The 24403-nt window shown below is 43.2% G+C and overlaps 1 protein-coding gene across 7 annotated transcripts in view; it reads left to right on the top strand.

Annotated features, from left to right (window-relative positions):
- Positions 1 to 24403, top strand: part of Larp4 (La ribonucleoprotein 4) — a 169805-nt gene that overhangs the window by 100295 nt on the left and 45107 nt on the right. For 3 of the 7 annotated variants that reach the window (XM_042677475.1, XM_042677476.1, XM_042677474.1), the window contains one exon: positions 12389 to 12713. In XM_042677475.1, coding sequence (XP_042533409.1) covers positions 12702 to 12713 — 12 coding nt within the window. In that variant the 5' untranslated portion in view covers positions 12389 to 12701. Of the gene's footprint in view, positions 1 to 12388; positions 12714 to 13780; positions 13938 to 14266; positions 14337 to 24403 lie in introns of those variants that run through there. The other 4 variants (XM_042677473.1, XM_042677478.1, XM_042677472.1 and 1 more) reach the window with 2 other exon arrangements.

The following is a 24403-nucleotide window of genomic DNA, read 5'->3' as shown; positions in this document are numbered from 1 at the left end:
ATAAAATAAAATAAAAATAAACTGGCTTAAATAGAAATTTTGTGCAATGTACTTTTTTTTTTTTTTTTTGCCAGTCCTGGGTCCAGTGTCTGGGCACTGTCCCTGAGCTTCTTTTGCTCAAGGCTAATACTCCACCACTTGAGCCACAGCAGTATTTCTGGCTTTTTCTGTGTATGTGGTACTGAAGAAATGAACCCACGGCTTCATGCTAGGCAAGCACTCTATGACTAAGCCATATTACCAGCCTGTTATGTACATCTTATCATGGTTTAAAAAAATAAACCTGAGGCTGGGTGCCTGTAGCTTACGCCTGTAATCCTAGCTACTCAGGAGGCTGAGATCTGAGGATCACTGTTCAAAGCCAGCCCTGGCAGAAAGTCCTTGAAACTCTTATCTCCAGTTAACTACCAGAAAACCAGAAGTGGTGCTGTGGCTCAAGTGGTAGAGCACTAGCCTTGAGCTTAAGAGCTGAGGGACAACACCCAGACCCAGAGTTCAGGCCCTATGACTGACAAAAAAAAAAGTGTAAAGTCAGAAGTATTAGAAAACAATAGAAAAACACTACAAAGAATGAAATTCTGATGCTACAATGTAGATGAATGCTCAATTATTCTAAGTGAAATGAGCCAAGTTCATAAAATGAATAATTATATGAGTCTGCTTACATGAGGAACCTGTAATAGTCAAATTCATCCATAGAATAGATAGGGAGAGTTGGGGAGACACTAACAATGGAGTTACTGAGTAATGAGTATACAGCTCTGAAAAACATGGTGCTAGGTGCCAAGGCTTATGCCTGTAATCCTAGCTACTCAGGAAACTGAGAAATCTGAGGATCATGGTTCAAAGCCAGCCCAGGCAAGAAAGTCCATGAGACTTTTACTATCAATTAACCACCAAAAAAAAGTGGGCTGGGAATGTGGGCTTAGTGGTAGACTGCTTATTTACCATGCATGAAGCCCTGGGTTCAATTCCTCAGTAGAAAAGGCATTAACTGGCATTGTGGCTTAAGTGGTAGAGTGCTAGCCTTGAGCAAAAGCAGCTCAGGGACAGTTTCCAGGCCCTAAGTTCAAACCCCAGGACTGGAAAAAAAGAAAGTCAGAAATAGAGCTGTGGCCCAAGTGATAGAGTGCTAGCCTTATGCATAAAAGCTTAGGAATAGTACCTTGACCTGGCACAAAAGAAACAAAAAGAAAAGAGCAACTGGTAATTGTTATACAACATTATAAATGAATTTAATATGAATTAATTATGCCATTAAGTATGTCTAAAGTGGTGAAACCCCTTGGTTCAATTAATGTACTCTTAAAAAAGAAAAAAAAAAAAAGGGCTGGGAAGATAGATCAGTGGTAGAGTGCTTGTCTTGCATTCATGAGGCCCTGGATTCAATTCCTCAGCACCACATAAGCAGAAAAAGCCAGAAATGGTGCTGTGGCTCAAGTGGTAGAGTGCTAGCCTTGAGCTGAAGAGCTGAGGGACAGTGTCCAAGCCCAGAGTTCAAGCCCCATGGCCGACAAAAAATAAAAAAAGAATGACAGGAAAATAAAACAGGCTCTACCTGCTGGTAGGCATCAGCAGGGACAGGGAGAGCTGGCAATGAAAGTGAATGAGGATGAAGATGGTTCAAGTAGTTTGTTAACATGGATAGAAGTAGAACAATAAAACTAAGTGAGGGGCTGGGAAGTTGGCTCAGTGGTAGAGCACTTGCCTTGCATGCATGAGGCTCTGGGTTCAATTCCTCAGCACCACATAAGCAAAAAGAAAAAAGCCGGAAGTGGCACTGTGGCTCAAGTGGTACAGCACTAGCCTTGAGCTGAAGAGCTGAGGGACAGCGCCCATGCCCAGAGTTCAGGCCCCATGACCAGACCCCCCCCAAAAAAAAATTAAGTGAAATTGTTTTAAAGTGGTGAGTGGGATAAGGGAAAGTAATGAATGGGAAGAGATAAAGTTGGCTGGAATACATTGTACACATGAATTCCTCCTTGTAAAACTAATGGAGGCTAATGAAAATATTAAATAAGTTTCAAAAATGTTTAAAATGAGTTAGGCACAGCTACTCAGGAAACAGAGATTATATTTTGAGGCCAGTGCAGGCAGAAAGTTTGCATAACTCTACCTCAACAATTAACTGGGCATAATGGTTCATGCCTGTGACCTCAGCCATATGGGAAGTATAAGTAGGGGTATTCTGTTCCAGTCTAGCCTTGGGCAAAAAGATGAGATCCTATCCAAAAAATAACTAAAGTAAAAAAGGATGGAATGCTGATTCAACTGGTGAAATGCCTGCTTAACAAGTTGGAGGTTTTGAGTTCAAACCCTACTACAATAGAAAACAACTTTAAAATATTTAAAATAATAAATTTTATTTTCTACATATTTATAACATTTAAAAACTTAAAACCACCCTGGGCACCAGTGGCTCACACCTGTAATCCTAGCTGCTTAGAAGGTTGGAATCCGAGGATCAAGATTTGAAGCCTTATTTGTAATATAAGCAGAAAATGTCAGATAAGTTGATGTTAGGGAAATGAACCCTAAGATATGTATTCAAATGTTTTTTTATCTTTCATGCAATTGTTTCTAACACATTTATAAGATTCTTTCTTTTTTTTTTTTATTGTAAAGATACTATACAGAGGGTTACAGTTACATGAGTGAGGTAATGAGTACACTTCCTCTTGAACATTGTTACCCCCTCCATTGTTTTCCCCCTACCATCCCCTCCCTCCCTCCCTTCCCCGAGGTTCTTTTTTTTTTTTTTTGATTGTGATTAAGTGATTACATAATTTCAAAGTCACAAGTTCATTCTAACTTTCCTGGAGCAAATTGTCTATCACAGTCTGTAATATATAACAGTGTTCACATGTTATATACCATATTTGTGATCAGCAGCATGGGGATATTTAGTAGTGGTTCAACCAGATGAGCGGGAGTTCTTTGTTTCTTAAGTCCTGTTAGTTTTGTCGTATCACCTAACATTTTGGATTTAGCATCCACTTATCAGGGAGACCATGTACCGTAAGATTATTTCTTTGTTGCTTTGTATGTCCCTCCCCCACGGTATAACCCCTGCTTTCACTGTATTTGATGTCAGTATAATTTGTGGAGGGGAAGGGGAAAAACAAATCGTTTAAATAGGGATACAGGTGGACCCATTGCAACAATGAGATGTACAAGTCGTTATGTCGAAAACAAACTTTACAACTTTGGGGGGGGAAGGGGGGGATGGGGGGGAGGATGGGAAGGGATGGGAAGGGGAAACAAAGGAGGCTACAATGCTTGATAAGAAATATACTCATTATCTTGTCCATGTAATTGTAACCCCTCTGTACAGTATTTTTACAATAAAAAAAATTAAAAAAGATTTGAAGCCAGCTCAGGTAGGAAAGTCCATGACACTTTTTTTTTGGGGGGGGGGGGGGCTCCAGTCCTGGGGCCTGAACTCTGGGCCTGGGCGCTGTCCCTCAGCTCTTCAGCTCAAGGCTAGCGCTCTACCACTTGAGCCACAGCTCCACTTCCGGCTTTTTTCTTTTTGCTTATGTGGTGCTGAGGAATCGAACCCAGGGCCTCAGGCATGCAAGGCAAGCGCTCTACCACTGAGCCACCTTCCCAGCCCAGTCCATGAGACTTTTATCTCCATTAACTACCAAAAAAACAGAAATAGAGCTGTGGTTCAAGTGGTAGGGCACTATCCTTGAACACAGAAGCTCAAGGACAGAGCCCAGGCCATGAGCTAGGTCATTGTTTACTGTAATAAATACTGAATCTATTACATGTAGAATTATGATGGAAATATCACAAAGAGAGAAAAAAGGCAGCATACACTGTACGTGAGGTGGTATAATATCATTTGAATGTAAATAGTAGCAACCTAAATTTACATATATATGTGCAAACACTATTGGAAAGGTAAACAATTATAGTTAATAAGGCAGTAAATGAGATAAAATGGTATCAGAAAAATGTACTTAGTCCAAAAGAAGTCAGTAAAACAAAAGGAAGAGGGAGGATTGCAGTTTGAGGCTGGCCCTGGACAAAATTGGGAGACAATACCTGAAAAACACTACAGCAAGCCAAAAAAAAAAAAGAATTTTTTTAAAAAAAGAGAAGAGGGGGCTGGGAAGGTGGCTCTGACTGGCACCAAAAGAAGAGCCCCATGACCCCCCCCCCCCAAAAAAAAAATGGAAGAAGGAAGGAGGAGGAGGTGGTGGAGAGAAAGAGGAGGAGGGAAAAAAAAAAGAAATAGAGGCCTGGGGATGCAGGCACTTGTAAAGCCTACCATGCAAAAGGCCCTGGGTAAATGGGTCTTATCCCCAGATGTGAAATTTAACTTATAAATCAGTGAAATTCACTGAGTTAACAACTTCAAACAGAAGTATAGCACACAATTTTCCCAAAAGATGCAATAAAAGCTTTTAATAAAATTCAGTATCTATTGCTGATGAAAAAAATCTCAGCAATAGCTGGGCGCTGGTGGCTCACGCCTGTAATCCTAGCTACTCAGGAGGCTGAGATCTGAGGATCGCGGTTCAAAGCCAGCCCAGGCAGGAGAGACCGTGAGACTCCTATCTCCAATAAACCACCAGAAAACCGGAAGTGGCGCTGTGGCTCAAGTGGTAGAGTGCTCGCCTTGAGCTGAAGAGCTGAGGGACAGCACTCAGGCCCAGAGTCAAGTCCCACGACCAACAAAAACAAAAACAAAAAAATCTCAGCAAAACTTGGTAGGCAATGCACACTGCTAATCAATCCCAGGAACCTGGGAGCCAAGTCCAGGAGGATTGTTTGTTCCAAGTGAACCTTGGCAAAGTTAGCAAGACTTTATCTTGAAAACAAAATACAAACAGGATTGGTAGAGTAGCTTAAGTGGCAGAGCACTTAAGGTGCTGAGTTCAAGTCCTAGTACCACCAAAAAGAAAGACCAGAGAGGGAGAGGAAGAATGTGAGGGAGAAGGAGAAAAAGAGAAAAAAAACAAAGGAAAGGAAAGGAAAAGAAAACGAAGGAAAAAATGAAAAGAGAGGAAATATTCTAGCCAGGCGCTAGTAATTCTAGCTACTCAGGAGACTGAGATCTGAGGATTACTGTTCAAAGCCAACCCAGAGGGGCTGAGAAAGTGGCTCAGTGGTAGAGTGCTTGCCTTGCATGCAAGAGGCCCTGGGTTTGATTCCTCAGCACCACATAAGTGGAAAAAGCCAGAAGTGGTGCTGTGGCTCAAATGGTAGAGTGCTCTCCTTGAGCTGAAGAGCTAAGAGACAATGCCCAGGTCCAAAGTTCAAGCCCCTTGACCAATAAAAAAAAAAAGAAAAAAGAAAAAAAATAAAGAAAGAAAAAGGAGATAGCAGTTGGTTAGTTTTAAAACTTGAGGGGCTGAGAAGGTGGCTCAGTGGTAGAGCGCTTGCCTTGCATGCTCGAGGCCCTGGGTTCGATTCCTCAGCACCATAAGCAAAAAGAAAAAAGCCAGAAGTGGCGCCCTGGCTCAAGTGGTAGAGCGCTAGCCTTGAGCTGAAGAGCTGAGGGACAGCACCCAGGCCTAGAGTTCAGGCCCCATGACCGGACCAAAAAAAAAAAAACAAAAACTGAAACTTGAATGTTTACCTATCATGTCAACTAGCTATTCTAAACTTACTTACCAAAGATAAATGGAGGTATAGGTTCATATATTAGCTTTTATACAAATGTTTACCACAGCTTTTTTTTTTTTTCCCTTGGTCCGTCATGGGATCAGAACTCTGGGCCTGGGCGCTGTCCCTCAGCTCTTCAACTCAAGGCTAGCAGTCTACCACTTTAGCCACAGCACCATTTCCAGTTTTCTGGTGGTTTATTGGAGATAAGAGTCTCATGGGCTTTCCTGCCCGGGCTCGCTTTGAACCATGATTTCTCAGATCTCAGCCTCCTTAGTAGCTAGGATTACAGGTGTGAGCCACTGTGCCCGCTTTGTTGGTCATGGGGCCTGAACTCTGGGCCCTGGGCGCTGTCCCTCAGCTCTACCACTTAAGGCACAGCTCCACTTCCAGCCTTTTCTGCTTATGTGGTGCTAAGGAATCGAACCCAGCGCCTCATGCATGCAAGGCAAGCACTCTACCATTAAGCTACCTTCACAGCCCACAGTAGCTTTATTTGTAATAATCCAAATAAGAAACATTACAAATGTCATGCAATAGAAAAATACTCGGCAATAAAAAGGAATGAACTATTATTCATACATGTAAAGATGTGGATGAATCTCCAGTAATGCTAACTAAAGAAGTCAGACAAGAAAGTACTGTTTGTTTTCCCTTGTATAAACCTCAAAAAAAAAAAAAGCAAGCTGGGCTTGGAAGGTGGCTCAGTGGAAGAGCGCTTGCCTTGCATGCCTGAGGCCCTGGGTTCAATTCCTCAGCACCACATAAGCAAAAAGAAAAAAAGCCGGAAGTGGTGCTGTGGCTCAAGTGGTAGAGTGCTAGCCTTGAGCTGAAGAGCTGAGGGACAGCGCCCAGGCCCAGAGTTCAGGCCCCACGACCGGACCAAAAAAAAAAATTAAAAAATGCAAGCTTAATGGTACTCACTAGACACTGCTGAAAATGAACTATGTAACTTGTGGGTGGGGGGTGAAGGGGAAAACAAAGAGAGCAAGGGAAGGGGTGATATTGTCCAAAAAGAAATGTCCTCATTGCCTGACTTATTTAACTGTATCCCCTCTGTTCGTTTGTTTGTTTTTTGGGGTCCAGTCATGGGGCCTGAACTCTGGGCCTGGGCGCTGTCCCTCAGCTCTTCTGCTCAAGGCTAGCACTCTACCACTTGAGCCACAGCACTACTTCCAGCTTTTTCTGAGTAGTTTATAGGAGATAAGAGTCTCACGTACTTTCCTGCCCTGGCTGGCTTCAAACTGTGATTCTCAGATCTCAGCTTCCTGAGTAGCTAGGATTATGGCTCCTGGTTTATTGGAGATAAGAGTCTCACAGACTTTCCTGCCCGGGCTGGCTTTGAACCGCAATCCTCAGATCTCAGCCTCCTGAGTAGCTAGGATTACAGGTGTGAGCCACTGGAGCCTGGCTATTTTTGTATTTTTAAAATTAATTTACTTTATTATTATAAAGGTGAGTACAGAGAGATTATAGTTGCATGAGTCAGGTAATGCATAAATTTCCTGTCATATATTGTCTTCTGTTCCCTCACTCTCTCCCTAAAAAAAGTTTTTTTGTACGTTTTATATAGTAAAAATACTGTACAGCGGGGTTACAGTTACATGAGCAAGGTAATAAGTACATTTCCAATCAAGCATTGTTGCCTCCTCCTTTGTTTTTCCCCTACCATCCCTTCCCTCCCACAACTCTCCCCCCCCCCCCAAAAAAAATAGATTTTTAAAAATGCAAACTTGGGCTAGGACTGTGGATTACTGGTAGAGTGTTTGTCTAGCATGCATGAAGCCCTGGGTTCTATTCCTAAGTACCACATAAACAAAAAATCCAAAGAAGCTAGAAATGGCACTGTGGCTCAAGTGGTACTACCCTAGCCTTGAGCAAAAGCAGCTCAGGGATAGTAGTGCCCAGTCCCTGAGTTCAATCCCCAGGACTGGCAAAAAAAACAAAATAACAAACAAAGACAAAAATACTGTTAATTACATGCTAGTTATTATCTGTAAGAACTGTTAAAAGCAAATCCTTGGGCTGGGAATATGGCTTAGTGGTAGAGTACTTGCATAGAGTGTATGAAGCCCTGAGTTTGATTTTTTTTTTTTTTTTTGCTGGTTGTGGGGCCTGAACTCTGGGCCTGGGTACTATCCCTCAGCTCTTCAGCTCAAGGCTAGCACTCTACCACTGGGCCACCTTCCCAGCCCCGTGAGTTTGATTCTTCAGTGCCACATATACAGAAAAACCCAGAGGTGGCACTGTGGCTCAAGTGGTACTACCCTAGCCTTGAGCACTGAGAGGCTCAGAGACAGAGCCCTAGGGCCTGAGTTTAAGTCCCAGGACTGGCAAAAAAAAAAAAAAAAAAGCAAACCTTGTTATCGTTGTGGGAACTGAAACAGGAAAAATTTTGTATGAAGAGTGAGAAAGTAGCTATAAATAAATATGTTGATCAAACCCAGGGTCTTGTGTTTGTCCTTAGTTTTTAATTTCTTCTGTTTTTTTTTTTTTTGGTGGGAGAGTGGTTAATTTGATTGAGGAAGGGGCATACTTTGGTTTTGGAGCCCAAGGTGACCTGGAACTCAAGCTCCTCCTGCCTGTTTTTTTTCGTTGTTGTTGTTGTTGTTGTTTTGTCGGTTGTGGGTCGAACTCTGGGCCTGGGCACTGTTCCTCAGCTCTTCAGCTCAAGGCTAGTGCTCTACCACTTGAGCCACAGCACCACTTCCTGTTTTCTGGAGGTTTATTGGAGATGAGTCTCTCGGGCTGGCGTTGAATGGTAATCCTCAAATCTCAGCCTTCTGAGGAGCCAGGATTAAAGGTGTGAGCCACTGTGCCTGGCTGCCTCAGCTTTTTGAGTGTTAGGATTATAGGCATATACTACTACACTAAACCTAATTTCCTTTTCTTTTTTTCCTTTTTTTTTTTGTCATTTGTGGGGCTTGAACTCAGGGCCTGGATGCTGTTCCTGAGCTTTTTACTTGAGGCTAGCATTCTCCCATTTTGAGCCACAGCTCCACTTCCAGTTTTCTGGTTGTTAATTGGAGATGGGTCTCATGGACTCTCCTGCCCTGACTGGCTTTGAACTTTGATCCTCAGATCTCAGCCACCTCCGTTGTTAGGATTATAGGCAAGAGCCACCAACGCCCAGCCTGACTTACTTTTCACCAGGCTTAATTTGAAATTTTGTTCTGAAGAGATTAATACCAAATGTAAACTTGCTATACAGAACCAAGTAAAATTATCATTTGAAGTCAGTTGATAGTTACTTTAAATATAGTTAAATATCATAAGTAAAGTGAGTTCTAAAACAAAACAAAACAACCATGCACAGTCATTGAAAGTTCAAACTAAAAATGTTGTAATCTGTAAACTGATGACTTACTACCTACCTCTCTGACTCGAAGGAGCTGTGCTTGCTCAATTTTTTTGAGGACATTTTTCACTGAGTATGGAATTTCCAGTTCAGAGCTCACTGGATCTTGGCCATTTTGAGTCCATTTCTTGGAAATTATGCTTTCATTTTCTGATTCCGAGTCACTGTTGAATCTTTTTCGTATTTTGGCTAACATTTTGAAATTTTGGGTAACTTTCTATTATTTCTCCTCCTTCTTCTCCTCCAGCACCTCCTCCTCCTCCTTCTTTTTTGTGTCCACTAGGAATCTAGGAGCCTGCCTTCCAGAGCTTTGGCTTGCTCTGTTGTCAGGTTGTTAACCAAATTGTAATCTTATCTGGTGATGTCATAGTGGAACCATTGTGACATTATCTGTGACTTGAACATTTTCAGATTGCTTATTATACGTAGAGAACAAGGCATTCCATATGTGCAGTGGTAGATGGGTGGAAGAGGGAGGATGGGTAGGAAAGCATAGACAACAGGAATGCTAAGAAAAATAGATGTAGCTCTATTTAAATGAACTTAAAAACCTAGCTATTCAAGATACAGTGTTTCAAATGTAATTGTTCCTTCTTCTCTCTTCCTGGGCTTTCACTTAAATATTTGTAAACCTGTAATGGAATATTATGTTACAATTTCCCCAGTTGTCCTTTAACTTTTCCTAGACATGTAGTAACCTCAAAGATATTTGGACATCACACTCTGCACTATCCATTCACTTGGTATTTCAAGGAGTCTGGCTGACTGTAGAACGCTTTGAAGTTACATAGTTGTACTTAAAACATTGTAGGTCCTGGGCCTCGGTGGCTCACGCCTGTAATCCTAGCTACTCAGGAGGCTAAAATCTGATGATCGAGTTTCAAAGCCATCCCAGGCAGGAAAGTCCATGAAACTTTTATCTCCAATAAACCACTCAGACAGAAGTGATGCTGTGGCTCAAGTGGTAGAGCACTAGCCTTGTACTGAAGAGCTGAGGGACAGCGCCCAGGCCCAGAGTTGAGGCCCCATGACTGACAAAAAAAAAAACAAAACAGTTGTAGGTAATGCTACAGGCTGCTTTCTACCTAATTTGGGCAGATGTGATTGAAAAATGATTTAGGAGACTGGAGCAATTAAAGGACAAGATGTTTTTATTGGTTCCACAGCTTCATGGATAGCCTTCTTTTTTGGGGGGGGGGGGGGGGGAAGGCGGGTCTGGTTGTGGGCCTGAACTCTGGGCCTGGGCGCTGTCCCTCAGCTCTTCAGCTCAAGGCTAGTGCTCTACCACTTGAGCCACAGTGCCACTTTCCAGCTTTTTTTCTTTTTGCTTATGTGGTGCTGAGGAATCGAACTCAGGGCCTCAGGTATGCAAGGCAAGCACTCTACCACTGAGCCACCTTCCCAGCCCCCTCTCCCCCATTTTTTTAACTTTCTACTTAAAAATAGGAGTGAGCCAGACACCAATGGCTCATGCCTGTAATTCTAGCTACATAAGAGGTGAAACCTGAGGATCATGGTTTGAAGCCAGTCTGGGCAGAAACTTAAGATATGTGGCTCAAGTAGTCAAGTAGTAGAGTGCTAGCCTTGAGCAGAAAAGCTAAAGGACACTGCTCAGGCTCTGAGTTCAAGCCCAAGTACCAGCACACACAAAAAGAGAGAGAAGAGCCGGGCGCTGGTGGCTCACGCCTGTAATCCTAGCTACTCAGGAGGCTGAGATCTGAGGATCGAGGTTCAAAGCCAGCCCGGGCAAGAAAGACCGTGAGACTCCTATCTCCAATAAACCAACAGGAAACCGGAAGTGGCGCTGTAGCTCAAGTGGTAGAGCGCTCGCCTTGAGCTGAAGAGCTGAGGGACAGCGCCCAGGCCCAGAGTTCAAGCCCCATGACCGACAAAAATAAAAAAAGAGAGAGAAGAATATATATATAGCAAATTGCTATGTGCTCAACATCTGAAAGGAGCAAACATTGACATATTTGTCATACTTGTTTCAAATATTTTGTTCATTTTTCTTTTCTGTTTTTGCTTCCAATATTTTTCTTTTTGAGACAAAGTCTTGCTATATAGCAAAGGCTGGTCTTGATTCCAAGTTTTCTGGCCTCCCTGAGTGCTATGCATCAGCATGCCTGAACAGATGTTTTCAATAAAAGAAATTTTTTTGGGGGGGGTCTGGTTGTGGGGCCTGAACTCTGAGCCTGGGCACTGTCCCTCAGCTCTTCAGCTCAAGGCTAGCGCTCTACCACTTGAGCCACAGCACCACTTCCAGCTTTTTTTTTTGCTTGTGTGGGGCTGAGGCATCGAACCCAGGGCCTCATGCATGCAAGGCAAGCACTCTACCACTGAGCCACTTTCCCAGACCCTAAATAAAGGAAATTATTACAGGCAAAGTTGACTTCCCCTTGTGTTGTCTATCCATTTCCAGAAGCAATAACAATCATGAATTTGATGGATCTGCAACTACTCTATATAGTTGTACTGCAAGTGTAGGTATTTATAAATTATGTTATAAGGGCTGGGAAGGTGGCTCAGTGGTAGAGCGCTTGCCTTGCATGCTCAAGGCCCTGGGTTTGGTTCCTCAGCACCACATAAGCAAAAAGAAAAAAGCCGGAAGTGGCGCTGTGGCTCAAGTGGTAGGGCACTAGCCTTGAGCTGAAGAGCTGAGGGACAGTGCCCAGGCCCAGAGTTCAGGCCCCATGACCGGATCCAAAAAAACAAAAAAGAAAAAACAAAATTATGTTGTAACACTTTATAGGTCTTGAGGGGTTTTTGTTTTTGTTGGTTGTGGGGCTTGAACTCTGGGCCTAGGCACTGTCCCCTCAGCTCTGTAGCTCAAAGCTAGTGTTCTACCACTTGAGCCACTGTGCAACTTCTGGTTTTCTAGTGGTTTATTGTAGAGAAGAGTCTCATGGACTTTCCTGCCCGGGCTGGTTTTGAATTGCAATCCTCAGATCTCAGCTTTCTGAGTAGTTAGGATTAAAGGTGTGAGCCACCAGTGCCCGGCCTAATTAAAATATTATCTAACATTCTTTGACATCAATTCACCTCCTTAAACACTTTGTGGATAACAATATTAGGTTATAGGGCTACGAATATGGCTTAGTTGTAGTGTGCTTGCCTAGCATGCATGAAGCTCTGGGTTTGATTCCTCAGTACCACATAAACAGAAAAAGCTGGAAGTGGTGCTGTGGCTCAAATGGTAGAGCTCTAGCTTTGAGCATAGAGAGGTTTAGGGACAGAGCTCAGGCCCTGAGTTAAAGGCCCAAGACCAGCAAAATAAACAAATATAATAAACTATATTAGATTATAAAAGCCTTTCTTTTGTTGTTTACCCTAGTAGGGACAAAGCAACCTTAAAATTTGTCAAAAACTAATTTAGCATTTTTTTCTCTTCCTCTCCCACCATTTTCCATGCAGCATGGAATTCCTCATCAACTGGGAATTAAGGCTTTTTAAAAGCCAGCTTTAAAATTCTTCTCTTTTAATTGGATAAGCATTTGTTGAGACACTGTTATGCAGTTACCATTATCCTGATCTGAGAAGAATTTATGGTAGGATTTGTATGAAAAACTGAAGAACGACGAAAAATTAAAAAGAATAATGGAATAATCAAGGGCTAATAAAGGACATGAAAAGATTTGTGGAAAACAGAGTCTTTGGGAAAACCTTATGGAGAGAGATGGTTGATTGACAAATGAAGGCACTACAGACAGAGAAGACATCTTGAGTCATGGCTTTGGAGGTGAGTACTACAGAGTTTTTATATGGAGTGGGGGCCATGCAGTTTAATCTCCGAGATTAAGTAGTTTAGGGGTGATGAAATTAGAAAGGTTAAGCTACTATTATCAGCAACTGAGTGGTAGGAGTTTGGTATTTAAGTGAGAAACTGAGGTGTTTCCTTTAAGGTAAAGCAAAGAAAATTAAGTTATTAAAAGCAAATGGAATCAGAATCGGATTTAAAAGGTTTTAGTTTAAGTGAAACCTTCAGTCTAGAAGGATTAAAAAAAAATAATGGAAGAAAATGTTGGAGAAGATCACGACATGATTAAGAAAGATATTTGAAGAAGCATATTAGTGGGACTGAAGGGAAGGGTAAAGGAAGGATAAATCTAGCAAAACTTACATAGTTAAATATTATTTTAATGCATTTTTAAAAAATAAAGCACAATCTCAATGAAGAGGCTATTAGCATTAACTCAAACGCTGTAGCATAATAATCTATTTCCTGAGAGTTTAGGGCAAAGTTCTTTAAAGGTGTGTCAGGGAAACTCGCAGTCCTAGACTTCACTGTTAAACTGGGAATATTTTAGAATGATTTCACTCATTTTACTATAGTCAGCATTTTGTATACAGAAGCTGTAATAAGTAAAAATAGTTGTACTTCAGCTTTTTTTTTCTCTGTAGCTTAGGAAAAAAAAAAAAGTATTTTATTTTTCCCCCCGTAAGCCACTACGGTTTAGCAGGCTTAGGTGTTTTAGTTCGTTTCGTACAAGATGGGCTTTTAATTAGATCTGGATAGGGAAATGTGAAAACCGCGGTGTTACTAGCACTGGGGTAGCTTGGCAAGTGATTGAGAAGCTTCGGTGAAATTTTCTTTCTACCCCGTGGCCCAGAATGGTGCCTCCTATTGACCCCTGCCCTCACCCCCTACTGCAGACCACAGATAGTACATTCCACACCGCCTGAAGGTAGTGCCAGAGTTGAGCGCGCCTTGCGCTCCGTCTCCTCCAGGAAGTAGTTTGTTCGTGAAGCCGGAAGCAGTTGCTGTTTCAAGGGAGGCGGGACCGGGCTGTGAGGCCGCAGCGGCTGACGGCGGGGGAGGAGCCGCGTCCACTGCCGGGTGGAGGGGAAAGGCGAGTGTCCTTATCCTAGCGATTGGGGCTCGGGCCTGTGAGCCAGTTGGAGTCGCGGCGGCGGGAACGAGCGGAGGGTCCGAGTGGAGGAAGATATGTTGCTCTTCGTGGAGGTGAGCGGATTCGGTTTTCTTGTTCCCCTCGAGAAGAGCTCCGGAGCGTGGCGGCGCCTGCGGGTCGCAGCGCCATGTGACTTTCCAGGCCCCACACGCCGCGGAGCCGGCAGACAGGCTGACACAGCACCTGGGCCGCGCAGGCCCGCCGCTTCACTCCGCGCGCCCCCCACACTGCGGGGAGCCGTGGGGACGAGGCCGGCGGCGGGGGAGAGTGGAAGGTGGGGTGCCGGGGACCTGGCTGGCGCGGCGTGATGACCAGCGGGGAAGGAAAGTGTCCCATATGGACCTCCTGAAGGAGGCAGACGGGCGGGGGGCGGAGTCTGTCGGGGAAATGGGTAATCAGGTGGGCGCCCTCCGCGAGGGAGACGCGGCCTCGCGGGGCCGTCTGGGAGGGAGGTGAGCAACATGTGGGATCGCGGGGGGGGGGGGGGGTGCAGGGGGAGAGGGGAGAGAGGAGAAGGTGAAATGCGGTTACGTGGGGTTTGGTTGTGTTTTTCTTTTAAATTTCCCTTGGAGTGTTTTTTGGAAAGCGAAAGCGTTTTAGCAACGTCCACCAAATTTTGTTAGGTCCTCGTCCTTCTCTCTCTGGAACGTTCGGGGAGTGGTTGGGGAAAGCGAGTTACTCTGAACAGAGAAGCCAATAGGCTTTGGAAGCCTTGAAAGGCACCGCTTTGACCTTTTGTAAAGTTACTCTGGCTGCGGCTGCGTGCTACGGATTGATTTTGTGAACCGATTAAAAAACTCTTTAAAAGGAAAATCCCAAGAATGAGAAAACTTCATCTGAGAAAAGCCAATTTGTGGGTGTGTAGGGGCTATTTGAACAATAGATATAATTTTGTTGCTTTAATGGGGACTGCAGTTGTACTCATGTTGTGTCAAGGTAGTGATAACTGTCTTACAGAAATACGAAGTTTAGTTTTCCTCATTTCTGTCCTGTTGTGTGCAGCGAGTATCAGCTGACTGCCTTTGAGTAGATTCCAGATAATGTACTTACATTGTGGAAACGTCAAACCAGCAAAGCTGCAACTTGGCAAATGGGCATTTGTTCACTCTGCCTGTAAAAAGAATCTTTTCAATGAGGAAAGGAATTTATAGGTTCCAAAATGCACTCGGGGCTAGTCTTTAGGGGGACGGGGGCTCTGGAGTCGTGTGGGAGAATTTTTTTACCCTGTAGTGTTCTAGTATAAAGTAAATGCTTTTACTTTTTTCTCCAGTCTGTTACTGGGAAGCTGATGAATTTGAGATCTTTAAGTTAGGTGTTTTTTGTTTTGTTTTGGTAGAAATACTGGGATTTGAACTCCGTCTCTTATTCTCATACCCTATTACTTGAGCCACACCTTCATTTACAGCTTTTTTTTTTTTTTTTGCTAGTTAATTGGAGACGAATGTGTCTTAGATTTACCTCCCAGGCTGGCTTTGAACAAGGATCCTTAGATCTCAGCTGTCCGAGTAGGGCACATTATAGGTGTGAGTCACCAGCTCCCACCATGTTAGGTTTTTAGTTAATTAATTGGGGGGGGGGGGGCGGCGTGGTTGTGGGGCTTGAATTCAGGGCCTGAACACTGTCCTTGATGTTTTCTGCTCAAGGCTACAATTCTACTACTTTCGAGCCACAGCTCTGCTTCGGTTTTTCAGGTGGTTAGTTGGAGATAAGTCTCATCAACTTTCCTGCCTGGGCTGGCCTAGAACCATGATCCTCTATCCTTAGATCTTAGCCTCCTGAGTAGCTAGGGTTACAGATGTGAGCTTGGCTTAAATTGGGTTTTAAAAAGACACTGCTACCCTAGAATATGTCCAACCTTAATAATAAACATTTATTGGAATATTCCAAGCAAATCTTTACTTTCTTTTTTGGTCCAAGACTAAGACTCAAACTCAATACATGATATTCTCACTCTGGCTTGTGCTTTGCCAACTGAGCCAAATAAACAACCCTGTTGTTTCTTTCTTTCTTTTTTTTTTTTGTCAGCCGTGGGGCTAGAACTCTGGGCCTGAGCCCTGTCCTTCAGCTCAAAGCTAGCATTCTACCACTTGAACCACAGCGCCACTTCCGGCTTTTTTCTGCTTATGTATGGTACTGAGGAATTAAACCCAGGGCCTCATGCATGCAAGGCAAGCACTCTACCACTGAGCCAACTTCCCAGCCCCGGTTGTTTTCTTTCTTAATTTTTTGTTTCTTCCAAATCTTCCAAACACTTTTTATTTTTTATTTTGGTGCCAGTCCTGGGACTTGAATTCAGAGCTTGGATACTGTCCCCAGCTTCTTTTACTCAATTGGAAGTAGAGCTGTGGCTCCAAGTGGTAGAAGCACTAGCCTTGAAAAAAAAAATCAAACAACAGACACGTGTGTGTGTGTGTGTGTGTGTGTGTGTGTGTGTGTGTGTGTGTAGGGATTGAGCAGGTACTCTACCATTGAGCTACTCTTAAAGTCCTCTTTGATACTGATTTCTTACAAGTTCATGATATAGGCATTATTCTCAATGAGGGAACCAAAAAACTTAGATATCTAAAAGTTATTCAGTTATTCAGGGACTAAAGTTTGAAGTCTGGCTTGTAGAACACAACTCTCTTCCTTTTACAACTTACTTTTGCAATTTCCCCTAAGGGAGTGGTTCTTCTCCCTCCCCCCCCCCCCCCCATCCTAGGACTTGAACTCAAGGCCTAGGCAATGTCCTGAACTTCTTTTGCTCACTCTACCACTTGAGCCACAGTGCCACATCAGCCTTTTCTGTTTGTATGGTACTGAGGAATTAAACCCAGTGCTTCCTGCCTGCTAGGCACTAAGCCACATTCCCAGCCCCACGGCAATGATTTTTTTTTGGTTGGTTGGTCATGGGGCTTGAACTCTGGGCCTGGGCACTCTTCAGCTCTAGGCAAGCTCTCTACCACTGAGCCACAGCACCACTTCTGGTTTTCTGGTGGTTAATTGGAGATAAGAGTCTCATGGATTGGGCTGGGAAGGTGGCTCAGTGGTAGAGCGCTTGCCTTGCATGCTCAAGGCCCTGGGTTCAATTCCTCAGCACCACATAAGCAAAAAAAAGAAAAAAGCTGAAAGTGGCGCTGTGGCTCAAGTGGTAGAGTGCTAGCCTTGAGCTGAAGAGCTGAGGGACAGCGCTGAGGCCCAGAGTTCAGCCCCATGACCGGACCACCCCCCCCCCCCAAAAAAAAAAAAAAAAAAAAAAGACTCTCATGGATTTTCCTGCCTGGGCTGGCTTGGAACTGCAGTCCTCAGATCTCAGCCTCCTGATTAGCTAGGATTACAGGTGTGAGCCACCAGAGCCTGGCAGGCAGTGATTCTTTTTTTTTTTTTTTTTTTCTTTTTGCTTATGTGGTGCTGAGGAATCGAACCCAGGGCTTCATGCATGCAAGGCAAGCACTCTACCACTGACCCACCTTCCTAGACCCCAGGCAGTGATTCTTAATGTAGGTTGTTGGGTAGAACTGAAGGAGTGTGTAAGCTTGGATGAGGAAAAGCTTTCCCATTTGCTTTACCTAGCTTCTAACTAAAATCTAGAATCTTTACATTTTAATGGTAGTAACAGGCTCTGTGACTTTGTTAACAGAGAAATCAGGTGGGTTTTTTTGTCGGTTGTGGGGCTTGAACTCAGGATCTGGATGCTGTTCCTGAGCTTTGTGCTTAAAACTAGGCCTGTAGCACTTTGAACCACAGTCCACTTTGAGTTTTCTGGTGGCTAATTGGTGATAAGAGTCTCATGGATTTTTCTGTCCAGGCTGGCTTCAAACCTCTATTCTCAGATCTTGGCCTCCTGAGTAGCTAGGATTACAGGTGTAAGCCACTGACTGGCACTTGGCAATATTAAAGCATTTTTATTATCATATTAGACTTTTAAAAATATTTTGTTAACTATTTTCAGTTGCTGTACTTTGTGGTCCTTATATATTTTTAATATCTTTTTTGATAGTAGTAGGGGTTTATCCAGGCCTTTTGCTAAAAATAGTATTTACGAAACATTAAATTAGCATTTAAGAAACAGTATGACTAAATATTACTATAGTAACAGGGACATATGTATAGTTCTTACTATAGGTCAGGTTAATTAGTTGTTCCTTTGTATCCATGTATATATCTTGTGTACATGCATACATAGATACATGTATATATCTTGTATACATATATATCTAACCTACCTACTGAAGCTTAACAGTCTGTTTGACATACTAGTCCCATTTTAGAAGTAAAGGAACTAAAGTACAGGGGCCTAAAACTTTCCCAAGATTATAACTAATGTTGAAGCTAGAACTAGAACTTTTTTTTTTTCTAATAGTCTTTTTTGTTGTTGGTCGTGGGGCCTGAACTCTGGGCCTGGGTGCTATCCCTCAGCTCAAGGATAGCACTCTACCACTTGAGCCACAGGACCACTTCTGGCTTTTTCTGCTTCTGTGGTGCAGAGGAATCAAAGCCAGGGCCTCATGCATGCAAGGCAAGCACTCTATCACTGAGCCATCTTCCCAGACCTCTAATAGTCTTTTTTTTTTTGGCCAGTCATAGGGCTTGAACTCTGGGCCTGAGAGCTGTCCTTCAGCTCTTCAGCTCAAGGCTAGTGCTCTACCACTTGAGCTATAGTGCCATTTCCAGTTTTCTGGTGGTTTATTGGAGATAAAGGGTCTCACGGACTTTCCTGCCTCAGCTGGCTTTGAACTTTGATCCTCAGATCTCAGCCTTCTAAGTAGCTACGATTACAGGTGTGCGCCACTGGCACCTGGCTTTTTTTTTTTTTTTTTTTTTTTAAGTTTTAAAATTATTAGCCCTGAAAAGATAGTCTCTGAAAAGAAAGGTTAAAGAAAAGTTTAGATAATTCATAAAGTTGTCAGAAATGACCTGGCTTTAAGTTTGAAACAGCAGTATGTACCTTCTATCTGTGCTATCACATTCACATTGTTGTACAAACCATCACCACTGTCTACATCCAGAACTAATTTCTTTTGGGAAAACTGAAACCCAGCTAACCATTGTGGTGTATACCTGTAATATCAACACTTGGGAAGCTGAGGTAGGTTTCAGAGTTCTAGGTAGACAGTCTGGGTTATATAGTAAGATCTTGTCTCAAAAAAACTCCAGACTCCTGTACAGCATCTTTATAATAAAATAATAAAAAAAACCCTCCAGAAACTTATTAAATAATAGCTCCTCATTTTCCTTTCTTTGCATTTCATAATTTGACAACTAATTTCACCATTAAATAAGCTTTCTGACTAGTGATTACTGCTTTTTTAGATAATAGTATTCAATATTTTAGGTTACAAGGCTTAGACGTGAAATAGAAAGTAGGAGATTTAACCAACTGATCTTAAATAAGCAAGTAAATAAATGGTAGTATTATACCTTTTATCCCAAGTATAGTACTTCACATTTTCTATTAACTGGATTTTTTAATTTTTTAAAATTTATTTATTTATTTATTTATTTATGTTGGTCATGGTACTTGAACTCTGCGCCTAGGTGCTGTCCCTCAGCTTCTCAGCTCAAGGCACGAATTCTACCACTTGAGCCACAGCACCACTTCTGGTTTTCTGGTGGATTATTGGAGATAAGAGTCTCACGGACGGGGGCTGGGAAGGTAGCTCAGTGGTAGAGTACATGCCTTGCAAGCATGAGGCCCTGGGTTCGATTCCTCAGCACCACATAAACAGAAAAAGCTGGAAGTGGCGCTGTGGATCCACTGGTAGAGCGCTCGCCTTGAGCTGAAGAGCTGAGGGACAGCGCCCAGGCCCAGAGTTCAGGCCCCATGACTGGCAAAAAAAAAAAAAAAAAAAAGAGTCTCACGGACAGAGAGGGGAAGGGGTAATATGGGGAAACAAAGGAGGAGGCAATAGTGCTTGATAAGAAATGTACCACTCGGGCCACTGAGGGTCCCGCCTGTTATCCTAGCTACTCCGGAGGCTGAGATCTGAGGGTCCCAGTTCAAAGCCAGCCTGGGCAGGAAAGTCTGTGAGACTCTTATCTCCAATAAACCACTAGAAAACCGGAAGTGGCTCTGTGGCTACATGGTAGAGCGCTAGCCTTGCGCTAAAGAGCTGAGGGACCGCGCTCAGGCCCAGAGTTCAAGCCCCACGACTGACAAAAAAACCAAAAAAGAGTCTCACCAACTTTCCTGCCCGAGCTGGCTTTCTTTGAACCATGATTCTCAAATCTCAGCCTTCTGAGTAGCTAGGATTACAGGCTTGAGCCACCAGCACTTGGCTAACAAGCAACTTTTGTAGGTGTTTTCTTTTTTTTTTTTCTTTTTTGCCGGTGATGGGGCCTGAACTCTGGGCCTGGGCGCTGTCCCTCAGCTCTTCAGCTCAAGGCTAGCGCTCTACTACTTGAGCCACAGTGTCACTTCCAGCTTTTTCTGCTTTTGTGGTGCTGAGGAATCAAATCCAGGGCCTCCTGCATGCAAGGCAAGCACTCTACCACTGAGCCATCTTCCCAACCCTTCCCTTTCTTTCTTTCTTTTTTCTTTTTTTTGTGTTAATACAGGAGCTTAAATTAAGGACCTCACTCTCATTTGGCAATTTTGCTCTAGGCTAGTTCTCTGCCACTTGAGCCACATTTTCACTTTCTAACTTGTGCTTTAATTTCAGCCTTTTCACTAATCTCTGGCTCTTTACTAATTCTTATTTTTTGGGCAAGCCAACCATAATAGTTAATTGCTTTTACTATTATTATTAATAATTTTTTTTTTGTCAGTCATGGGGCTTGAACTCTGGACCTGGAATCTGCCTCAGCTCTTCAGCTTAAGGCAAGTGTTCTACCACTTGAGCCTCAACACCACTTCCACTTTTCTGGTGATTAATTGGCGGTAAGAGTCTCACAGATTTTCCTGCCCAAGCTGGTGTTGAACTGCGATCCTGAGATCTCAGCCTCTTGAGTAGCTAGGATAATAGGCATGAGCCACAGGCACCCAGCTGCTTATTTTTTTTTCAACTAGTAGAAGAACATACTTTCAGCTGGGTATAATGGTATATGCCTGTATTTGGGAAAGGTAAGTAGAAGGATAATGAGTTTGAGATCATCCAGAGCTGCCTCAGGCAGTTTGGGCTGTTGCAAAACAAAACAAAAAATAATTTTTTTTTTTTTTTTTTTGCCAGTTGTGGGGCCTGAACTCTGGGCCTGGGCACTGCTCCTCAGCTCTTCAGCTCAAGGCTAGTGCGCTACCACTTGAGCCACAGTGCCACTTCCAGCTTTTTCTGCTATGTGGTGCTGAGGAATCGAACCCAGGGCCTCATGCATGCAAGGCAACACTTTACCACTGAGCCACCTTCCCAGCCCACAAAAAATAATTTTTATAGTTGAAGAGCATGTTTTGGACAAGCAAAATATTAAAAAAAATGAAAATTGTGGTATTTGAAAGTTGATGTTTATATGTAATTTTTTTTTTTTTTTTTTTTTTTTTTTTGTCGGTCGTGGGGCTTGAACTCTGGGCCTGGGCGCTGTCCCTCAGCTCTTCAGCTCAAGGCGAGCGCTCTACCACTTGAGCTACAGCGCCACTTCCTTATATGTAATTTTTAAATGAGTATAACTGAAAAAGTACAGATGGTTCTCTATACTCTTAATTTTTTTTTTCTTTTTTTTTCTTTTTTTTTTGTCGGTCGTGGGACTTGAACTCTGGGCCTGGGCACTGTCCCTCAGCTCTTCAGCTCAAGGCAGGTGCTCTACCACTTGAGCTATAGCGCCACTTCCGGTTTTCTGGTGGTTTATTGGAGATAGGAGTCTCACGGTCTCTCCTGCCCGGGCTGGCTTTGAACCGTGATCCTCAGATCTCAGCCTCCTGAGTAGCTAGGATTACAGGCGTGAGCCACCAGCGCCCGGCTTCTTAATTTTTTTTTCTAAGCTAGATGCCCGTGGCTCATGCCTGATCCTAGCTACTCAGGAGGTCGAGATCTGAGGATGAGATCTGAGGATTGCGGTCCAAAGCCAGCTGGGGCAAGACAGTCTGTGAGATTCTTATCTCCAATTAACCACCGAAAACTGGAAGTGGTGCTATGGCTTAAATGGCAGAGCACTAGCCTTGAGCCGAAGAGCTGAAGGACAGTGCCCAGGCCCAGAGTTTAAGACCCATGGCCAACAAAACAAAACAAAAATTCTAATGTAAATGTAAGAAGAATGTTTAGGTATCACATATTCATCTTTCCTTTCTTGACTTACTTTGTCAGACTATCTAATAGGCCAATCTTTTGTTCATAGAATTTCCCTTTATAAATTACTGGCTGTATTGTGTGTGTGTGTGTGTGTGTGTGTGTGTGTGTGTGTGTGAGAGAGAGAGAGAGAGAGAGAGAGACAGACAGACAGACAGACAGACAAACAGAGACAGACAGAATATGAATGTACTGGGGCTTGAACTCAGCTTGTTTCTGTCCATTACTTAGCTTTTTTGCCCAAGGTTGGTTGTTATTGAGCCACAGCTCCACTTTTGGCCTTTTAGTGTGTGTGTGTGTGTGTGTGTGTGTGTGTGTGTGTGTGTGTGTGTGTGTGTGTGTGTGTGTGTGTGTGTGTGTGTGTGTGTGTGTGTGTGTGTGTGTGTGTGTGTGTGTGTGTGTGTGTGTGTGTGTGTGTGTGTGTGTGTGTGTTGTTGGGCCTGAACTCTGGGCCTGGGAGCTGTGTCTCAGCTCTTCAGCTCAAGGCTAGTGCTCTACCACTTGAGCCACAGAGCCACTTCTGGCTTTTTCTGTTAATATGGTGCTGAGGAATCAAGCCCAGGGGCTTTTATGCATGTGAGCCAAGCACTCTTACCATTGAGCCAACTTCCCAGCCCTGGCTTTTTGGTTTTTAATTGGAGATAAGAGTCACAGACTTTCTGCATGGTCTGGCTTCAAACCATGATCCTCAATTTTTAGCCTTTTAGAGTAGCTAGGATTATATGTATAAGCCACCAGCACCCAGCACATGGCTGGCTTTAAACCTAAGACAGAAGAACACTTGAATGAATATTACTAGGATTGAGTATGAACTCAGGCATAAAGCCATATTTCAGAGGTAAGGAATTAAACTCTCTTGGGATTAGGATTTTCTTGACAGGGTAGAAAAATCAGGAACAATGGAAAGTTTGTGTAACACATAGAATAAACAGATAGATGACTATACTTCTTACTGTTTTGTCCGTGGTGTTTATAGCTTATACTTATTAACTAGGACAGACATTCTATGTTATTCTCAAAATGGAGTTGAGGCACAGTACAACAGTTTGAATTCGGGGACTTGCACTTGCTCGATAGGTGCTCTCATATTAAACCATACTCCCAGTCCTTTTGTTCTTTAGTTATTTATTGGATGGAGGTGGGTGTTTTGCTTTGTTCTGGCTTTGGACCATGATCTATCTGCCTATGCTTTCCAAGTAGCAGGCACATAATGCCCAGCTTGTTGTTGAGATAGGGTCTTGATAACTTTTTGCCCAGGCTGGTCTCGAATTGTAACCCTTCAATTTCTGCATCCTAAGTAGCTGAGATTACAGATGCATGTAAATGGCCCAAATGTTCTAGTTTGTATGGTAAGTTTCCATGAGATCAGTGGTTCACTCTATGCTTATTGGCAAGAATTTTCTTTTTTTTCCTTCAAAAAAGTTAAAGCAACACAGGATGTATAATGTTAGTATTAAAATACTTGTTATTGAATTGATTGGAGTAAATTAAGTTTTCTTTTCTTTTTTTTTTTTTTTTGCCGGTCGTGGGGCTTGAACTCTGGGCCTGGGCGCTGTCCCTCAGCTCTTCAGCTCAAGGCGAGCGCTCTACCACTTGAGCTACGGCGCCACTTCCGGTTTTCTGGTGGTTTATTGGAGATAGGAGTCTCACGGTCTCTCCTGCCCGGGCTGGCTTTGAACCACGATCCTCAGATCTCAGCCTCCTGAGTAGCTAGGATTACAGGCGTGAGCCACCAGCGCCCGGCTTGAGGTTTTTTTGGTTTTTTTTTTTTTTGGTCTTTTTGTTTGAAAGAGATAAAACGTACTGATGTACTTCTGTGATAGAATGCTTGCCTGGTATGTAGGAGGCCCTGAGTTCAAACCCCAGTACTGCCTAACAAAAAAAAACTTCAGACTCTTAATTAAGCCAGGCATGAGGGTAAGTAAGCACAGGTAGTCTTGGGAGGCTAAAGCAGGGGAATTGTTTGAGCTCAGGAGTTTGAGAGACCAGCCTAGGCAATGTAATTAGACTATCCCTAAACAAAACAAATTAAAAAATAGACTCTGAGGCCAGGTGAAGTTCCTGCTTTGACTGGGTCACTTTCTAGTTATGTACCTGTAGGCAGGTTGTTTAACCTGTTTCTTAGTTTCCTTTTTTGTAAATTGAAGACATTACTAATATATATTAAGATAATATTACTATCCCTTGCAGTCATTAAGAGGTTTGGCAAGGGCAAAACACTTAAAACAGTAGCATTGTATATGAGCTGCAGCTTCCATGTATACATATGAAAAGTATCTTCATCTATTGTATACAATATGGTTTTGTTTTGTTTTTAGCTGGTA

This window comes from Dipodomys spectabilis, unplaced genomic scaffold (assembly GCF_019054845.1).
Source record: "Dipodomys spectabilis isolate Male_0828 unplaced genomic scaffold, ASM1905484v1 ptg000039l, whole genome shotgun sequence".
Classification (NCBI taxonomy): Eukaryota; Metazoa; Chordata; class Mammalia; order Rodentia; family Heteromyidae; genus Dipodomys; species Dipodomys spectabilis.
This window is presented reverse-complemented; position numbering and strand designations above follow the sequence as displayed.